We start from the raw sequence: 20,968 nt of genomic DNA, 5'->3' as shown, positions 1-20,968 counted from the left end.
ACTTGCCCACCACCGACATCAGGCTCACTAGTCTATAATTCCCTGGCTTGTCCTTACCACCTTTCTTAAACAGTAGAACCACGTTAGCCAACCTCGAGTCTTCCGGCACCTCACCTGTGACTGTCGATGATACAAATATCTCAGCAAGCCGCCCAGCAATGACTTCTCTAGCTTCCCACAGAGATCTAGGGTACACCCGAGCAGGTCCTGGGGATTTATTCACCTTTATGCATTTCAAGACATCCAGCATTTCCTCCTCTGTAATATGGAAATTTTGCAAGTGTCATCATCTATTTCGCTATATTCTATATCTTCCATATCCTTTTCCACAGTAAATACTAATGCAAAATACTCGTTTAGTATCTCCCCCATTTTCTGCAGCTCCATACAAAGGCTGCCTTGCTGATCTTTGAAGGGCCCTTTTCTCTCCCTAGTTACCCTTTTGTCCTTATTGTATTTGTAGAAACCCTTTGGATTCTCCTTAATTCTATTTGTCAAAGCTATTTCAGTCCCCTGTTTGTTCTCCTGTTCTCCCTCAAGTATACTCCTACTGCTCTTAAATTCTTCTAAGGATTCACTCGAGCTATCATACCTATACCTGACATATGCTTCCTTCTTCTGAACCAAACCCTCAATTTCTTTAGTCATCCAGCATTCCCTATACCCATCTGCCTTTCCTTTCACCCTGACAGGAATATACTTTCTCTGGATTCTCATTATCTCATTTCTGAAGGCTTCCAATTTTCCAGCTGTCCCTTTACCTGCGAACATCTGCCCCCAATCAGCTTTCAAAAGTTTTGATTAGACTTACAGTGTGGAAACAGGCCCTTCGGCCCAACAAGTCCACACCGACCCGCCGAAGCGCAACCCACCCATACCCCTACATTTACCCCTTACCTAACACTATGGGCAATTTAGCATGGCCAATTCACCTGACCCGCACATCTTTGTGACTGTGGGAGGAAACCGGAGCACCCGGAGGAAACCCACGCAGACACGGGGAGAACGTGCAAACTCCACACAGTCAGTCGCCTGAGTCGGGAATTGAACCCGGGTCTACAGGCGCTGTGAGGCAGCAGTGCTAACCACTGTGCCACCGTGCCGCCCAAAAGTTCTTGCCTAATACCGTCAAAATTGACCTTTCTCCAATTTTGAACTTCAACCTTTAGGTCTGGTCTATCCTTTCCCATCACTATTTTAAATCTAATAGAATTATGGTCGCTGGACCCAAAGTGCTCCCCCACTGACACCTCAGTCACCTGCCCTGCCTTATTTCCCAGGTGTAGGTCAAGTTTTGCACCTTCTCTAGTAGGTACATCCACATACTGAATCAGAAAATTGTCTTGTACACACCTAACAAATTCCTCTCCATCTAAACCCTTTACACTATGGCAGTCCCAGTCTATGTTTGGAAAGTTAAAATCCCCCACCATAACCAACCTATTAGTCTTACAGACAGCTGAGATCTCCTTACAAGTTTGTTTCTCAATTTCCCTCTTGACTATTAGAGGGTCTATCATACAATCCTCAGGTAGAATGCAACATAAAATAGAAACATATATTCATCAATTTCTTATTTCTCAGTTCCACGCAAATAGTTTCCTCCCACAGTCCAAAGATGTGCAGGTCAGGTGAATTGGCCATGCTAAATTGCCCGTAGTGTTAGGTAGGGGTAAATGTAGGGGTATGCGTGGGTTGCACTTCGGCGGGTCGGTGTAGACTTGTTGGGCCGAAGGGCCTGTTTCCACACTGTAAGTAATCTAATCTAAAAAAACTTCACCGGATGTATTTCCAGGAATATCCTCCCTCAGCACAGCTGTAATGCAATCCCTTATCAAAAATGCCACTCCCCCTCCTCTCTTGCCTCCCTTTCGATCCTTCCTGTAGCATTTGTATCCTGGAACAGTAAGCTGGCAGTCCTGCCCATCCCTGAGCCATGTTTCTGTAATTGCTATGATATCCCAGTCCCACGTTCCTCACCATGCCCTGAGTTCATCTGCCTTCCCTGTTAGGCCCCTTGCATTGAAATAAATGCAGTTTAATTTATTCGTCCTACCTTGATCTCTGCTTTATCCCTGCCTGCCCTGATTGTATGACTCACTTCTGCTCTCAACTATACCAGTCTCAGATTGATCTCTCTCCTCACTATCTCCCTGGGTCCCAACCCCCCCACCTTACTAGTTTAAAATCTCCCGAGCAGCTCTAGCAAATTTCCCTGCCAGTATATTAGTCTCCTTCCAATTTAGGTGCAAACCGTCCTTCTTGTACAGGCCACTTCTATCCCAAAAGTGATTCCAATGGTCCAAAAATGTGAATCCTTCTCCCATACACCAGTTCCGTGGGTGTGGAAAGTCCTTTCTAGGGAGCCTTGATCATGCCTTGCTACTAAGCATACTGCAGATGAATGTGGTCCAATCAAGTGGGCTCTTTTGTCCTGGCTGGCATCAAGCCTCTGGAGTGTTGCTGGAGCTCCACTTATCCAGGCAAGTGGGAAATATTCCATCACATTCTAGACTTGTTCCTTATAGACGGTGGACAGGATTTGCAAAGTCATGAAATTGATTACTCACTGCAGGATTCCTAGTCTGTGACCAGCTCTTACAGCCACAGATTTTATATTGGTTAATCCGGTTCAGTTTCTTATCAATGGTAACCCCAAAATGCTGACAGTAGAGGAATCAATGAAAGGAATGTCATGGGATGATAATTATGATTCTGTCTTCTTGGAAGTGGTAATTGTCTGCCACTTGTGTGGCTCAAATGTTACTTGCCAGCCCAAGAACTTACATATTAACATGGTCATGCTGCATTTGGACACAGATTTTCTTCTAGTATCTGAGGAGTGCGAGTGGTGATGTACGTTATGCAATCATCAGCAAATATCCCCATTTCGGACTTTATGCTGAGAGAAAGTCATTGATAAACAGCTGAAAATGATTGGGCCTTGGACATTATCCCAAGGAACTCCTGTAGAGATGTCCTGGAACTAAGATGGCTGACCTCCACAAACACGACATTTCCTTGCGAGTGTCAGTATGTTAACTACTTGAGTATTCCTGTCCATTAAAATTTAGTTTAAAACTGGGAAATTTTCTATGTTGTAACACCCTTGAAAATATACAATTTCACTTAAACTATGCCATTTGTGCAAAAATCATTAGTTCATCCATCTAGAAAACCAAGCAACTCATCTTGAAACATAGTTGATTTTCATCTTGTGACTGCCTTACATGTACTAAAACCCTGACTGTAGTAAATAGAGAATGAAGCAGCTCAAAGTGCTGCCACATTGTCAGCATTTTAACATTTGATACAAGGATGACTGATCACTATCAGTTTATGTTGCCACCCAATCCAACCACCAATCAGAATTCAGAGGGTAGTCACTCAGTGATATTTAAAGGAATCATCTTCTTCCTGGAAGAGATTGGGAAAGAATTTGTCCCCAGTAATACCATAAAAGGGACAGCATTCATCAGCCTCACTCAATATACAGTATCACTATATAACCAATAGTGAATTCAGCACTGCCTATTTAGTGCTATTACCAGAAACAAATTTTTGCTCCAGCCGGCCATTTATTTTGTAAAGTTCACTTTAATGAGTTTGCTGTGAGATGCTGTAGGTTATAAATTTGCACTGCCGAAAGCAATGTTTTGCTTCTCTCTGCTCCTGATGAAATTCTCTTCTGCATTCAAGTTCTTACTGCAATTCCTTGAGAAGCAGCCACACTGCCCGATTTTGTGCATCCCAAGTTAGTGCACTGCCATTAGGAGGTACTTTGCACTCTTGCATCATATTAACCAGGTGTTAATGAAAATTTCACAAGTATCCCCATAGTTTCTGCCCATTTTCCACATGGGTACACAATCATTCTAAAGATATTGGGATTTGGATAGATAGTTAAAAGCCAATCCAATCCCATGTTTTCCTCAGGTAGAATGCAACATAAAATGGAAACATACAGACTTACAAAACATTGACAAAAATACTCCGGAAACTTCGAGAAATTCAAGGTGCTCTTGTAGAATAGTACAAAATTACCGAACGACTTCACAGGTTGAATGCTGAAAGGCCGTTTCCCCGACAAAACAATCTGAAAGGACTCAAGTCCAAATTTTGCATTCAAAGCCATAATCATGATGCAGGCCTTTTCCAGGCATTATGATCTTATCTCTTGCCTGGCAATGCCTAACTACACAGCCTTCGTGGAAGAGTGGTTGGGCAATCCAGAGTCATAGCTGCCAGCTTCAGCAGGCCAGAGATGGTAACAGGCAGCAAGGCTAACCTCTATTCATCAGGGCATTGGTCTAATTCTGTGTTAAGGATACAGGAGAAACTCAGTTTTGGCAGCATCTACGGAAAGGTAAATAGAGTTAATATTTTGAGTTCAATATGAATTATCTTCAGAACCAGTTCTGAACCTATAATAGGCACATTCAACTTTGCCTCTCGTTTCCTGCCCACCCACTCATTTCCTCACCCTATCACTCGCTGCTTCCACACCCCCAAACTACCCACCCCATGCCCAGTCACCCAGTATCTAGAATTAAGAGAATTCATGACCTTTACTGTGACATTAGAAAGTCTTTGGAAAACCAAAATAACTGTCAAAAATGACCAAATATCCTTTCATAAATTTCTTCATTCTCCTGTGTTAGGAGCCTACACAACTGTCAAACAAAACAAAGCTTATACTCCTTGACAGCTGTGACAGCAACCTCTGTTATGCTGAGTCCATTACTTGAGCTTGAAGCTTAGTCAAACATTCATAATGAGATTCTAATCCTAGCTATATAAACAAAGCTAAATATATTAAAGCTTTAAAATAGTTAAATGAATGGCATCTTCTACACTTTTTCAAAGGCTGAAACATGTCTTCTGCTGTTAATCAACGTTTGTTGCAACAAAGAATCCATGTGACACATTAAAATCTGACAAATTTTGAGAAGAGCATTTTATCCAGTGAATGCTGTACTGTAATGCAACTGAGCACTTTCACAATGCTGGTTAATTCAATTGCCACTTAAGGAAAAAAAATCACTATCAGTCAATTAAGAACATATTTAAATTATTATACTACATCTAATTATGACAGGACGTGAACAACTTTTAAAGATTATGTTAAAAGATTTTTGACTGCACAACAGACTTCCTAAGTTATTCACTACACTTCTGACCCAATACAGAGTCATAGAGATGTACAGCATGAAAACAGACCCTTCTGTCCAATTCGTCTATGCCGACCAGATATCCCAACCTAATTTAATACCATTTGCCAGCACCCAGCACATATCTCTCTAAACCCTTCCTATTCATATATCCATCCAGATGACTTTTAAATGTTACAATTGTACCAGCCTCCACCACTTCCTCTGGCAGCTCATTGCATACATGTACCACCCTCTGCGTGAAAAAGTTGCCCCTTAGGTCCCTTTTATACCTTTCCCCTCTCACCCTAAACCTATGCCTGCTAGTTCTGGACTCCCCGATCCCAGGGAAATGACCGAGTCTGTTTATCCTATCCATGTCCCTCATGATTTTATAAACCTCTATAAGGTCACCCCTTAGCCTCCGACCCTCCAGGGAAAACAGCCCCAGTCTATTCAGCCTCTTCCTATAGCTCAAATCCTCCAACCCTGGCAACATCCTTGTGAATCTTTTCTGAACCCTTTCAAGTTTCACAACATCCTTCCGATAAGAAGGAGACTAGAACTGCATGCAATATTCCAAAAGTGGCCTAACCAATGTCCTGTACAGCCGCAACATGACCTCCCAATTCCTGTACTCAATACTCTGAGCAATAAATAAAGCATATGATGTGGTTCACACAAGCTTCAGAAATTTATTGCCTCATTGAAAATTTAAACTTCAGAAATTGCAATACTGAGACCAGCCAACACAAGTTTTCATGCATGCTTCCAATACCAATCATAATGGCAGTTAGTTGAAATGAGATTGCAATTTGGAATTCTCCATTTCTCCTTTTCCCTGCCTGATGTGGGTTTGTTGAAAAGGATATTTCTCAGAAATAGGTTGAATCATTATTTTGTATGTTTATGGCAAAATCTTTAATTGTGTTGTAACTTCTTGTTTGGTATCATGAACTTGTTCACAAAAGCCTGCCACATGAAAATATGTTGTGACTGATGACATCAATGAAAATAAAGTGTTATTTCTGTAATGCACAGCATAATTCCCTTGGCACGGTGTTGGATATGCATTTTCAGCATCCTTGGGACATAAGTATGCCCAGCAAACATCTCTCATTTTTTTTGTATTAGCCAAAAATGTAGTGTAAAACTATTCTGACAGCCCTCAGTACATAGAGAAAAGATGGCATACTGTTGACAGGCAGCACAACAGCATTGGGGACACTTAGTTATGCTCCACCATATATTAAAGTCAGAGTGAATTACAGCAGTCCAAAATGTGAACACTTGGGATTATTTCACAAGTGGTCATCCAGCCCAGACTTGCAATATTTGGAGCATAACATCTAAGGTGGGAAGGGATTATGCAATTGGTCAACACTTGCTATGAATTATACTAACAGGCAATTGAGTATTATCAGTCATAGTCGCAATGTAGTTCATTTACATTTGCTAGAATCTACATTCAGAGACTGGGACATCACCCCCCCAACCATAATACGCGTTACAAACACACACCTTCAAACTTAAACTCAGTTCCAGCTACCTTTATATGCGTACCATAAGTGAATCCACAGTTAACATCCACCATTTGAACACAGTTAAGTACTCAATTACCATAAAATGAACAAGGATGCTGAGGAATATCCATTTAGTAATGTTCCATTTTGAATAAGTCACCATCAAACTACAGGCACGGAATGGAATTATATTGTGAAAAAGGAAAGGTAAATGGATAGAACTAGGGTTGCCAACTCAGACGTTTCATCACTTGATTCTTTATCTGCAGCTACCCTGCCCCCACACTTCCATTACTGTTTCACAAATCACTCCTTTCTCACTTCAATTTAAATCTAAGAAGACGTTTTGCTTTTCTTACGGAGGATTCTTGACTGTCAATGACATCATTATATTAGTCCAGATGAAACAAAAATTTACCATATAAAATTAAAACTAGATGGGATTCTGGGTAGCATACTGATAATAGATAGCTGGTCAGCAGACAAGAAACAAAGAAAAGGAATAATCAAATCATTTTCAAATGGCACGTAGTGATTTGTGGAATACTGCAGGGATCAGTGCTTGGACCTCAGCTACTCGCAATATATATTAATGATTTAGATGAGGGAATTAAATGCAATACAGGCAGTCCCCCAGGTTGCGACAAGTTTCCATGCTTGACTCAGTTTGTACATAAGTTGGAACAATGCAGGACCTGTAAAATGGCTGAGAGTACGTACAGGAAACAATTATATGTCAGATCTTTAAAATTACATCCTGTAAATTAGTGATCCCCTGTATCTCCAAGCTTACAGATGACTCAAAGCTGGGTAACAGTGTAAACTGAAGGGAGGACTAAGAAATACTTCAGTGTAATTTAGACAGATTGCATGAATGGGCAAACATATGGCAAATGATATTTCATGTCATAAATCTGAGAGTATCCACTTTGGGAGTAAAAACAGATTATCATCAGATGGTGATTGATTGGGAAAGGGGGAGGTGCAACGAGACCAGGGTGTCCTTGTGCACTACTCAAAGTATGTATGTATGTGCAACAGGCAGTAAAGGCGGCAAATGGTATGTTGGCCTTCATAGCAATAGAATTTGAGTACAGGAACAGGCACACCTGGAGTATGAGTAGCTTTAGTCTCTTTACCACAGGGAAGACATTCAATGGAAGGAAAGAAAGTTTACCAAAGATGAATCCTAGGACTCACACATGAGAGGGGCTAAATCAATTAGGACTTTATTCACTGAAATTTAGAAGACTGAAGGAGGTTCTCATAGAAACTCTAACAGGACTGGATAAGATAAATGCAGGAAAGGCATTCCTGATGAGTAGAGAGTCCAGAACTAAAGGTCACAGTCAAGGAATACAGGGAAGGCCATTTATGGTTGAGGGAAAGAGAAATTTCTTCTCCCAGAGAGTGGTGCACCTGGAATTGAGGACACAAAATTGAATGTTTGCAAGGAGTCAAGACATCTTTCTTAGAACTAAATGGATCAAAAAAATATGTGGATAAGTGAGAACAGGCCACTGAGTTGGATGATAAACTGCCATATTGATTGGCAGATCAGGCTCAAAGGGCCGAATGGCTGATTCTTGCTCCCTTTTCTATGTTTGTACAAGAAAACTGTTTAAATGACACTAAAAATAAACATTTTTAATGCCTTATGTCGTCCCTTATTAATACTGGTCCCTGGAGATGTTAGGGCAATCCTAATGAGTTGATAACCCTAAACAGATCAGATGTAACTGCACTGGAGAAATAACCATAGAGTTAAAGGTTTAGGAGAAGATTTGTAGCTCGGGTGCTCGTTGTTGTGGTTCTGTTCGCTGAGCTGGGAATTTGTGCTGCAGATGTTTCGTCCCCTGTCTAGGTGACATCCTCAGTGCTTGGGAGCCTCCTGTGAAGCGCTTCTGTGATCTTTCCTCCGGCATTTGTAGTGGTTTGAATCTGCCGCTTTCGGTTGTTCAGTTCCAGCTGTCCGTTGCAGTGGTCGGTATATTGGGTCCAGGTCGATGTGCTTATTGATTGAATCTGTGGATGAATGCCATGCCTCTAGGAATTCCCTGGCTGTTCTCTGTTTGGCTTGTCCTATAATAGTAATGTTGTCCCAGCCGAATTCATGTTGCTTGTCATCTGCGTGTGTGTCTACTAAGGATAGCTGGTCATGTCGTTTCGTGGTTAGTTGGTGTTCATGGATACGGATCGTTAGCTGTCTTCTTGTTTGTCCTATGTAGTGTTTTGTGCAGTCCTTGCATGGGATTTTGTACACTACATTGGTTTTGCTCATGCTGGGTATCGGGTCCTTCGTCCTGGTGAGTTGTTGTCGGAGAGTGGCTGTTGGTTTGTGTGCTGTTATGAGTCCTAGTGGTCGCAGTAGTCCATGAACACCAACTAGCCACGAAACAACACGACCAGCTATTCTTAGTAGCCACACACGCAGATGACAAGCAACATGAATTAGACTGGGACAACACTACTATTATAGGACAAGCCAAACAGAGAACAGCCAGAGAATTCCTAGAGGCATGGCACTCATCCACAGATTCAATCAATAAGCACATCGACCTGGACCCAATATACCGACCACTGCAACGGACAGCTGGAACTGACAACCGAAAGCGGCAGATTCAAACCACTACAAATGCCGGAGGAAAGATCACAGAAGCGCTTCACAGGAGGCTCCCAAGCACTGAGGATGTCACCTAGACAGGGGATGAAACGTCTGCAACACAAATTCCCAGCTCGGCGAACAGAACCACAACGACCATAGAGTTAATTTAGAATCCGTCAGGAGTTTGTAACCTGAAAGTGCTAATACAAATCAGACCACAAAGGCCCAAACAAATAAAATGTGAATCATCATGGTTAGAGATCAAGTCTTCATGTCTACTGACCGGAGATAATTTAGCAACAGCAATATAATCACATCCAGCTTTATCGTGCCATGTGCACAATATCAAAGATAAAAATGTAGAGAACAAATAAGTACCCTGACACTCCACTGATTTGGAAGCAATTACAGATAATAACAGGGGTGTGCGAAGACCTACCACACTAAGAACAAACTCTTCTAACACAAATCAGATTAGTCAATGCCTAAAGTATGCAACAGGCAGAAGAGATTCCTTTTGGTGGTTTACATTTGTAAAATCAGCCCAACTAAACACTGCTGCAGTTTTCAGCACCAGCAGTATGAAATCAGAGCCCTGTCTATAACTATATTGAATGATATTTCAAGGACTCTCTCATTCAAGTGAAAAAGAACAAATTACCAAATATGTTTTACTTCTAAAACATTCAACCAGACCTTTTAAAAATAACTTTCTAACAATCAGTTAATTAACATTTATTTTGTTAGAAAGCTAATATTTGATTTAAAAAATTCGTATAGCAAACTAAAGATTTGTTTTTGCAGGGAATACCTGATGTGAGGAAGTAATACTGAGAATCACGGAAGATTCCCACAGTTCCTGGTCCCACCGAGCCTGCAAGTATGTTGACCACAGAGAAAGCTCCACTCATTATTCCAAATCCAAGTCCTGCCACTGAAAATATAGAATGATTTAAATTTTAAAACACATGATTATGAAAAATTACTTTCTGGTGAATCAAACACACATCAAAACAAAACATGAATCTTAGTTCTCAATACGTTGTAACCACCCTTACACTGACTATTGTTTCTGGTTGCACTGTTGCCTTTCCTGTGACATGCACATCCAAGAAATTGTAATAGAAATTTTTAAGCAGGATAATGTTTCCTATTTTTCTTGGCTAATCATTACTTTGTAGTTTTCCTTTTTTTTCAAGGAACAATTTGAGTCATCTAGTTTTGCTCCAAACAAAAACCTTATGTAGGAAATGATGGGCAATAGTTATCTTTGTAATCTTTATGACTGACAACTACGAGATACCCATTTCCCTGACCCAAATAATGCTGCTACATGATCAGTTATCATACAAACTGATCTATAAAGAAACATCTGGAGTCTAACCGATACCTCCACTTTATTGCTGCTAATAATTAAGTTAGTGTTCGAAGCTGAAGATCATCTATACATTTTTTTCAGTCAATGGCTAGATGTTTGAAATTTTAATATGCTACAATCACAACAGGCCTTCAAACGAAGATTCAAACATAAAGAAACGTGACCTGATCAGATCAGAAAACTCTTGTACACATCGATCACCTATCATGGCCTCATGATGTCCTCTAGCAAATTGTTACAAGTTATTCTGAAGTACAGTCACCACTGTAATGTAGGAAATGTGACAGCCAATCAGCATAGAGAGGTCACACAAACAACAGTAAATAAATGACCAGATTATTTATACTTGAATTTTAAGACAAATCTTGCCTAAAAGACTGTCATTGTACTACCATTGCTCCAAGAAGAAGAAAACTCTCTTGTTCCACTTTATGTAATGTAAGCATAGACGATAGTGGAAGCAATGGCATTGTGGTAATTTCAGAACACTAATAATTCAGGGGTGCAAACTAGTGTTCTGGAGACACAGGCAGCTGGCAACATTTAAAATTCAATAAATACATCTGGAATATAAAGCTAGTCTCAATAATGATAAACATGAAACTATCAATTGATATAAAAGTCCACCTAAATCACCATTAGCTCTTAGGAAAGGAAACTTGCCATTCTTACTGGGATGCTTACATATGACTCCCAATCCATATTAATGTGACTGGCTTTTAATTATCTTATGAAACGGTTTAGCTATCCATTGTGCTCAAGGCTAAATTAGTGTGATGATGCCCATGTCCCAAAAAAGAATAGAATAAAACAATAAAGGATGTATATTTGTGCTTCCCTTTTCACTGTCACATTAATGTGTAATTTGAGAGAAAAGATCCATGCCAAACATTCTTTTGAACTAAAGCATAAAGAAAAACAAATAGCAAAATATAAAAAGACATTTGGCCGAACGCAGTCTATTCTTTTTAAGCTGCTTATAAATTAACCAACATGCCTTTTAATAGTCATGATTTTATTCAGTTCACTTGCACTTTTCAAAATTAAAACATGAAGTCACCATTTGTAAATAGCTCAAAACTGTTCAGCAAGAAATTTCCATTTTAATCTGAATGACTTGCGTCAATAGGAAGTGTTCAAATTATGTCTCAATGTTAGCCTTCAGTTTAACATGTGGCTTGTCACCCAAATATTAAAAAAAGTTTGCAAATTGAGCAACTGCCCCAAAACTGGGATTAACTTAGCAAACAGTGATAAATGCATCAGCAGAAAATGCAAAACATAGAACATAGAACAGTATAGGCCCTTCAGCCCTTGTTGTTGTGCTGACCTTTTATCCTACTGAAACATCAAACTAACCTACATAACCCTTCAGTTTACTATCATTCAGGTGCCTATCCAAGAATCACTTAAATATCCCTAATGTATCTGACTCTACCATCACAGCTGGCAGAGCACTCCACACACCCACCAATCTCTGCGCAACCGATCCTACCTCTGACCTCTCTCCTATACCTTCCTCCAATCACCTTAAAATTGTGCCATGTTGTGATAGACATTTCTGCCCCGGAAAAAATCTGACTATTCACTCCATCTATGCATCTCATAATTTTATATATCTCTATCAAGTTGCCTCTCACCCTTCTTCGCTCCAACGAGAAACGCCTCAGCTCCCTCAACCTATCTTCCTAAGACAAGCACTCCAATCCAGGCAACATGCTGGCAATCTCCTCTGCACCCTCTCTAAAGCTTCCATCTCCTTCCTATAATGAGACGACCAGAACTGTACACAATATTCCAAGTGTGGTCTAACCAGGGCTCTACAGAGCTGCAGCATAACCTTGTGGCTCTTAAATTCAATTCCCCTCTAACAAAAGCTAACACACCATTTGCCTTGCTTACAACCCTATCAACTTGTGTGGCAAATTTGAGGGGTCTGTGGACGTAAAACCCAAGATCCCTCTGTTCCTCCACACTGCCAAGAATCCTGCCTTTAACCTTGTGTTCTGCATTCAAATTTGACCTTCCAAAATGAATGACTTCATGCTTTTCCAGTTCAAACGCCATCTGCCACTTACCTGCTCAGTTCTGCATCCTGTCAGTGTCCCATTGCAACTTAAAACAGCCCTCTACACTATCCACTGCTCCACCAACCTTCGCGTCATTGGCAAACTTACTAACCCACTCTTCCACTTTCTCATCCAAGTGATTTATAAAAATTAAAAAGAGCAGAGGTCCCAGAACAGATCCCTGCTGACCACCACTGGTCACCAAGCTACAGGCTGAATACTTTCCATCTGCTACCACCCTCTGTCTGCTACGGACCAGCCAATTCTGTATCCAGAGAGCCAAATATCCCATGCCTCCTTACTTTCTCAATGAGCCTACCATGGGGAACCTTCTCAAATGACTTGCTAAAATCCATGTACACCACATCAACTGCTCTATGTGTTTTGTCATATCCTCAAAGAACATGTGAACTAGGAGCCCAAATGGGGAATTCAGCCCCTCAAGGCTGCTCTACCATTTAATATGATCATGGCTGATCTCACCTTTGCCTTAATTCTACTTTTCTACCTGCTCCACATAACTTTCAACCCATTACACTAATAATAAGTCTGTCTCTTTCCTCAAACTGATTCAGTGTCTCTGTGCCCACCGGGCTCTGAGGTAGTGAATCCCACAGTTTTGTGAACCTTTAGAGAAGGAATTCTTCTTCTGTTTTAAATCTGCCGATCTATTGATTCAAATTTCTCATTTTTGTTTCTCCTTCTGATGCAATCTATCATCTTTAGCATCTTAAATGCCTCACTTAAATCCCCTCTCATTCTTCTAAACTCCAGCAAGTAAAAATCTAAACTGCTCAATCTCTCTTCATAAAAATCTTTCATTCCTAGAATTAATCTAGAGAACCTTCTCTGAATTGTCAAACCATTTCTTTTGCGTTGGAGACAAGCACAAAGTTTGAAATATTTAAATGTAACATAATAAATTAGATAGCTTTTTGTTTAATAAAGATTTGACCTTAGCCAATGAGTGTGTGTTGGCTGGATGTGATTGTAGCTCAACTTGATAAAACCAGACTTTTCTACAATGCAATAGATTTTCTTCTACAAGTACATAACAGGCTGGCGATTAGGCTCCAATAGACTGCCAGTGTCTACACTAGAGCTTATAGTTTATAGTTAGCTTTCTGGGATAAGAGGAAACATTCTCAAACCACAGAGAGCACCGTAAAAGTAGGTACTTCATGGATCTAGCCTCTCCTGCCTCATTTCATATGGCAGGCTTCCTCAAATTCACCACTCAGCACAAGTTAAAAGCAGAAACAATTTTATGTGGAGGAACACATGCCCACAAAAAAGTTTAATCAAATTATTCAAGTCCCAAATGCAGAATTGTCAATCAATCCTTGTCCTGCTTCTCTCAAGTTGAAAGGTTGGTCTAAAGTGGAAATGTTTTAGTTTGTCTTCCCATTAAACTCAAACCCATCTGATCTGGGGTTTAAATATTATGTTTAGCAGTGCTTCAAATAAATTTTTGAGGTTATTGGCAATTTAAAATGTACAGATATCAGTTTAGTGTAGCCTTAAAATCAAAAACACCCAGAAACCTTCCTCTTAATATTTCACAACGTTTCTAATTTTTCTGAGAAATTAAGATGGACAAAAAATTTAAAACTGATAATTTATTTTAAACTTACAATATAAAAGAAATTGAAGAATTAATGTGATCTGCCAATCTTCAAAGCTGTAAACCCAGAGTTCATAGCTGCTGTCTTTACCATTGCCATTATCTACAGACTTTATATTTCAAACCAGATACATTTAGTCACAAGACTGCACATTACATGGAACAGTGGCAGGGAAATAAGCAATGATCCACCATTTCCATAGCAGGATATCGAATAATGTGTGCTGGCCTCTACATAGGCTTGCCCTTACATGCTTACATTTTTCAAACTTTTGTGCTGGGCATTGCCAAAGGTACAAGCTGACAACATCACCGTAACAGTAAACATGACTCTAGAATATTACTGAACCAGACAGGTAACTGTCTAGCTTTAATAAATCAGATTGTGAAATGAACAGTACAGGTACAGAGACGGTACTGCCAGTTACAGTGGACACATTCAATGTCAGTACCTGTACTTAAAGACAAAATAAGAAAACGAAAAGGCTGTATAAAGAGAAGGAGAAAAAGATTATTGCAAAGGAAAATGGAAAAAAACTTGCACACTAATAGTTCAAATAATAATTCAAACTTCAAGGAATGAGACTGCACAATTGTAGAATATTATTTCAGTACTGTAGAGGTTCGCTAGCAAATAATCATATCATGTCTTGGAATCAGAGAGTCCATGGAAATAGACCCTTTGGTTCAAGTTGTCCATGCTGACCAGATATCCCAAAATAATCTAGTCCAATTTGCCAGCACTTGGCCCATATCTCTCTGAACCATTCCTACTCGTATACCCATCCGGATGCCTTTTAAATGTTGCAATTGTACCAGCCTCCACTGTCATTAGAAGTGCAGTCAAACTGATAAAATAGGGTGAAATTAATTGGCAATTACCATGCAAATACAATACATACATGTTCAATATATTTCAGTGGTGAAGCAGATAGTAAGAAGCCAGTTTTGCAAGGTAATGGAACATTTCAGACGAACAATTGGATTTCTATGTTGAATTTCATATTTACACTATCCTAAAGTTGCTGTAGCATTTGCACCTAAATAGCAGTTAGCACTATTAGCCTCACTATGTATTAACAGTGTGCTACTGGCCACATTTTTTAAAATTGAATTCCAAGTTTTATTATTTAACCTATTCCATGAAAAGTACATGCAGAGAAACCTCGAATATCCGGCAAGACCACAAGGTCCTGATGCTTGGCTAAACTATGTTATCCGGAATTCGATTAATCGAACGAAACACTCCCCGCCCATGTCCTTTGAATAATTGAGGTTCCTCTGTATCTGCATTTCAAACAGTCAGCAAAGTGCTGCGGATTTTGCAGTATCAGCACATAGTTGTGATTTTATTTGGCAAGACTAAGTCGTGTTCAGCAATAAGTTTGAAAAGTGTGGGAACAACAAAGACATCTACTCAAAAAGTAATAAGTTAAAACACAAATAAAATGCAACAGCCTTTATCAAACAACAGCATAAATAAGATTTTAAAAGTCGTCAATGTCCCCCCCTCTGTTCCTGCCTCAAGGAAAATGGTCCAGAGTCAGACATACCAGCCAGCAGTGGGATATTACAGGTCCGCCTGACTCTGCAACTGAAGTAAAATTCTACCCACCATCTCAGTTTCTCTCAGAACAGATACTGCAAGACCAGCTTATTATTTCCTGCAAATTTTTATTTTTATTTGGTGTGTTACAAACTCCACAGAGACCAGTAAATTATTTTAATTTACAGAGACTGGCTGGAAAGATCACACAATAAGATCTCACGTTTTAAAACTTTTACAGAAACTAACATACTTAAAGTAACAGACTCCCAACACGTTTTTGTAGACAACCTAATTCTCTAATAAAGAAAATAAAATTCTAATTTGATTTTTAAAATGACTGAAAATTACCTGCCATGGTTATATTTTACACTGTTCCTCAACTGCATATTTCATTCTCTCAGAATAAGTCCAAAAATAGTGTCCACTCCTAATGGTCTGCTTCCTTTTCCCTTTCCCAACCAGTCAACTTTAAACCCCAGAACTAACCGCTTCGGTGAGTTACAGTGAAGATCTGTTCCCTTTAGCCCAAGATCACTCAGCCTGATCGTTAACGGATTTCTCTCCACAGACACTGCCAGTCCTTCTCAGCTTTTCCAGCAATTTGTATTTTTATACACGATTACAGCCTCCTTTAAGTCTTCAAAAACTCTTACAATATACAGCCTGAGCTCCCACTCACAGTGCATATTGACTAACAGGCCAGCATTTTGTCTGCTTCATGAAGACGACTCACTATCTTTTTATCCTGCTTCTTGATAGCAGTTTGACTTGAGTCTGTGAGGTTTTATGATATCTTAGGGAACCTGATAATCTGATACGTTATACAAAAAGTGCTAGGAAATTCATCAGGCGCCATTAGTGGAAAGAGGAACAGTTAACATTTCAAATCCAATATGATTCTGTTTCTGAATTGAAGGCAGCAGCTGGAAAGTGATGGGTTTTACACTGTTGAAAAAGAAGATAGTAAGAGCAAGTTGAACAGATGGTAAAAGTGTCCTCGAGCAAAAGATAAAAGAGAGCACTAATATTAGTAAGGATGAAGACCAAGTATTAATGAGAGAAGCTAGTTGCCTTGGAGAAATGATTTAGAGATGCCGGTGTTGGATTGGAGTGTACAAAGTTAAAAATCACACAACAATCACTTGATGAAGGAGCGTCGCTCCAAAAGCTAGTATGCTTCCAATTAAACCTGTTGGACTATAACCTGGTGTTGTGTGATTTTTAGCCTCTGAGAAAGTAAGACATGGGAGAAATTGCTTAAAATAAGAACAAGCTCAGCCAGACAAAGGGTAGTGTTGGTGTATGGGGAGTGTTCAGGCCTCAGCTCAAGGAAGATCTGAAAGAACCCTCAGGCTATCCAGATGGAAGGGATAGAGGTGTAAAGGGATTGCATGTCCATTGCACGGAAATTTTATAGTTATTATAAACCATCTGAAGAAGCGTAAATGTCGATAGATGAGATTGGATACTATACATCATGGCTTTCACTGGACCTTCTTTTACAAAGCCTAACACCAGGGTAATGTGAAAGACATAGGCCTGTGTCCAGGTACAAATATCAATTCTCTATCTTTTAAAATTACAACTCCACTCTATCTTGGATTTACGCAATCAAATCAATGAACAACGATTTTTAAAAACTGATTGTCTGTGAGACTTGAAGGCAAACAGTCTATCCACTGTCAGCACAGATAATACAATCACTCTCCACGGGTTTGAACATTTTGCCACTCTACCAATAAGTCTCTTGACATGTTCCCCTCTTGTACTACAGCAGCCAAGTCACAGGGATGCTTTTGGGTAGAAAAGACAGCAGGCCACATTGCGTCATCACTCCTCCATTTTACTTTACATAGTAAGACTGTAGAAATTGGAATGAGAGTCAATTGGTCAGCCTTTCAGCCCCTCAAGCCTTCGCCACCATTCAATAGGATCACAGCCAGTCTGACATGCCTCACATCCACTTTCTTGTCCTTTCCTCTGAACTCTCGATTCCCCTATTAATCAAGTATCTATCTTTATCAGCCTTAAATATAAACAAGGATTCTAATCTCACACATCTCTGCGGCAAGCAGTTCCAAAGACTCTTAACTCTCTCAAAAGAAATTTGTCCATGTTTCAATCTTAAATTGGTGTCCCCTTATTATGCCCTCTGGGACTAGAATCTCCCAGGAGAGCAAACATCATCTCAGCACGTACCCTTTCAAACCCCTTCCGAATCCTATATGTTTCAAAGACAGCAACTCTCATTCTTCTAAATTCCAATGAGTGCCAAACCTGTTTAATCTTCAATCATAAGACAATCCCTCCATCCTGGGATCATCCTCGTGAACCTTTTCTGAACGTTCTCCATTGAAATGATTTATTTCCTTAAATACGGGGACCAAAACTGCCCACAGTACAACAGATCTAGACTCACCAGCATCTTGTACAGTTGCAACGGGACTTCCCTATTCTTATACTCCAAGAAACAGTCACAAAAAATAATCTAAAAACTTCTGTATTTGTAACTGATACAGATACAGGTAGGGATTTCAAGAAATTCGTCACAAATTCAGTCAGTGGTCAGGGACAGCAGGGTGTGACTGCAAGTGAGGCAGTAAAAGAATCCAGGTAGAGCAGCCTCAGCTATTGATCTTATCCAACAGGTACGAGGTACTTGCTCCCTGTGTGGATGAGGAACAGAGCTGTCGGAAGGATGAACCAGCTAACCATGACACTGTAGTACAGGCCATTCAAGAGGCGAGGAGTTGTAGGGGATTCTATAATTACGGGAATAGATAGTAGCCTTTCTAAGTAAGATTGAAAGTCCCACATGGTATAATGCCATCTCTGACCGATTTGAATAGATGTTGGAGAAGGTGGGGGAGCATCCAGTTTTTGTGGTCGGGACAAACAATATAGGCAAGATTAGGAAAGAGGACCTGTTTAAGGATTATCAGGAACTTGGCATCAAATTAAAGGACAGGTTCTCAAGGTTATAATGTCTGGATTACTGCCCAAGCCATGTGAAAATTAGCATAAGGACGTGAGAATAAGGAAAGGAAACATATACCTAAAGAGGGGCAAAGAAGGGTTCCTTTTCATTGGGCACTGGCATCAGTATTGGAACAGGAGGGAACTGTACTATTGGGACATTGGTACCAGTTTGCTTCAGGTGGGCAGTGTTCTAGCAAAAAGGGTAGATAGGGAGGTCATCAGGGCTTTAGACTAGAAAGTGGGGGGGGGGCGGGGAAAGGGACCTCCAATAAGTATAATGGCCAATGGGAAGCAAACCTGCAGGTTAATATCTGTGGACGAGGATTCAATTGCATTTAAAAATATGAAAATAAAGGAGAACTCAGGAGAGGTTATTAAAGTCTCCAGCAGGCAAAATAGAACAGTGGTAAGAAAGGATAAGGAATCAAACTTCAAACATACTGGATAAATGAATAACAATGACAGGACGGACAGTCAATACAAGGCTGAAGGTATTGTATCTGAATACCCGCAGTATTCGAAATAAGGTGAATGAGCTTGTGGCACAGATCGAAATCGGCAGGTATAATGTAGTGGGCATCACAGAGACATGGGTGCAAGGGGATCAGGACTGGGAAAAGACAGGTAGGTGGGCAGAGGGGGTGGGGTTGCCTGGTTAGTAATAAATGAAATTAAATCGATTGCAACAAACGAAGTAGGGTAGAATGATGTAGAATCTGTGCGCATGGAGTTGAGGACCCGCAAAGGTGAGAAAACCATAATGAAAGTTACCTACAGGCCTCCAAACACTAGTCCAGATTTGGGACGCAAGATACAAAAAAGGTGTGTAAGAAAGGCAAAGTTACAGTGACCATGGGGAAGTTCAATATGCAGGTGGACTGGGAAAATCAGGTTGGTAGTGGATCGCAAGAAAAGGAATTTGTGGTACGTCTATGAGATGGCTTTTTGGAGCAACTTGTGGCAGAGCCCACGGGGGGTGAACAGGCCATTCTGGAATTAGTGTTGTGCAATGAGGCAGACTCAATAAGAGAGCTTAGGGTGAAGGAACCTTTAATAGGCAGTGACCATAATATGATAGAATCTACTCTGCAATTTGAGAGGAAGACGGTGGAATCAGACGTGACAGTATTACAGTTGGATAAAAGCAACTAGAGAGGCATGAGGGAGGTGACCAGAATTGACTGGGAGAGGAGCCTAGCAGGAAAGATAGTGAACCAGCAATGGCTGTAATCTTGGAGGTAAAGCAAAAATTCATCCCATGGAAAAAGAAATATACGAAAGGGGTGGCACAGTGGTTAGCACTGCTGTCTCCCAGTGCCAGGGACCCCGATTTGATTCCAATCTCGGGCAACTGTCTGTGTGGAGTTTGCACATTCTACCCGTGTCTATGTGGGTTTCCTCCACATGTGCCAGTTTCCTCCCACAATCCAAAGATTAAGTGAACTGGCCACGCTAAATTGCCCATAGTGTTCAGGGAAGTGGAGGCTTGGTGCATTAGTCAGGGGTAAATATAGGACAATAGAGTTGGGGAATGGGTCTGGATGGGTTACTCTTTTGAGGGTCAGTGTGGACTTGTTGGGCCAAAGGGCCTGTTTCCACACTGTGGGGAATTCTATGATTCTATGATAGCTGACCAGGGAAGTCAGGGACGGCATCAAAGCAAAAGAGGAAGCATATAAAGAGGTGAAGGGCAGTGGGAAGCCAGAGGATAAAGACAACAAGGACAACAAAGAAAGAAAGAAAGGAAGAAAGAAGAGAGAAGATTAAATATGAAGGTAAACTAGTCAGTAATATTAGGAAAGATTTAGAGAGTTTTTTTGGATATATAAAGGGCTAAAGAGAGGCAAAAGTGGACACTGGCCCACTGGGAAATGAGATTACAGAAGTAGTAATAGGGAACAAAGAAATGGCTGAGGAACTGAATAAGTACTTTGCATCAGTCTTCGCAGTGGAAGACATGAGTTACATCCCAAACATTTGAGCGTGTTGGGGAGGACAGAGATGAGTATGGTGGCCATCACCAAGGAGAAAGTGTTAGAAAAATGGAAAGGTCTGAAAGTGGATAAATCACCTGGACCAGATGGACGACAG

General features: G+C 40.4%; 1 protein-coding gene across 1 annotated transcript in view; it reads right to left on the bottom strand.

Annotated features, from left to right (window-relative positions):
• Positions 1-20,968, bottom strand: part of LOC132818630 (gamma-secretase subunit Aph-1b-like) — a 94,999-nt gene that overhangs the window by 26,702 nt on the left and 47,329 nt on the right. The window contains exon 4 of the mRNA XM_060829643.1: positions 10,090-10,212. Within this exon, the coding sequence (XP_060685626.1) occupies positions 10,090-10,212 (123 nt within the window). The remainder of the gene's footprint in view (positions 1-10,089; positions 10,213-20,968) is intronic.

The sequence above is a fragment of the Hemiscyllium ocellatum genome, chromosome 1, assembly GCF_020745735.1.
Source record: "Hemiscyllium ocellatum isolate sHemOce1 chromosome 1, sHemOce1.pat.X.cur, whole genome shotgun sequence".
NCBI classification, from domain to species: domain Eukaryota; kingdom Metazoa; phylum Chordata; class Chondrichthyes; order Orectolobiformes; family Hemiscylliidae; genus Hemiscyllium; species Hemiscyllium ocellatum.
The sequence above is the reverse complement of the archived record's forward strand: the minus strand, read 5'-3'. Positions and strand labels throughout refer to the sequence as shown.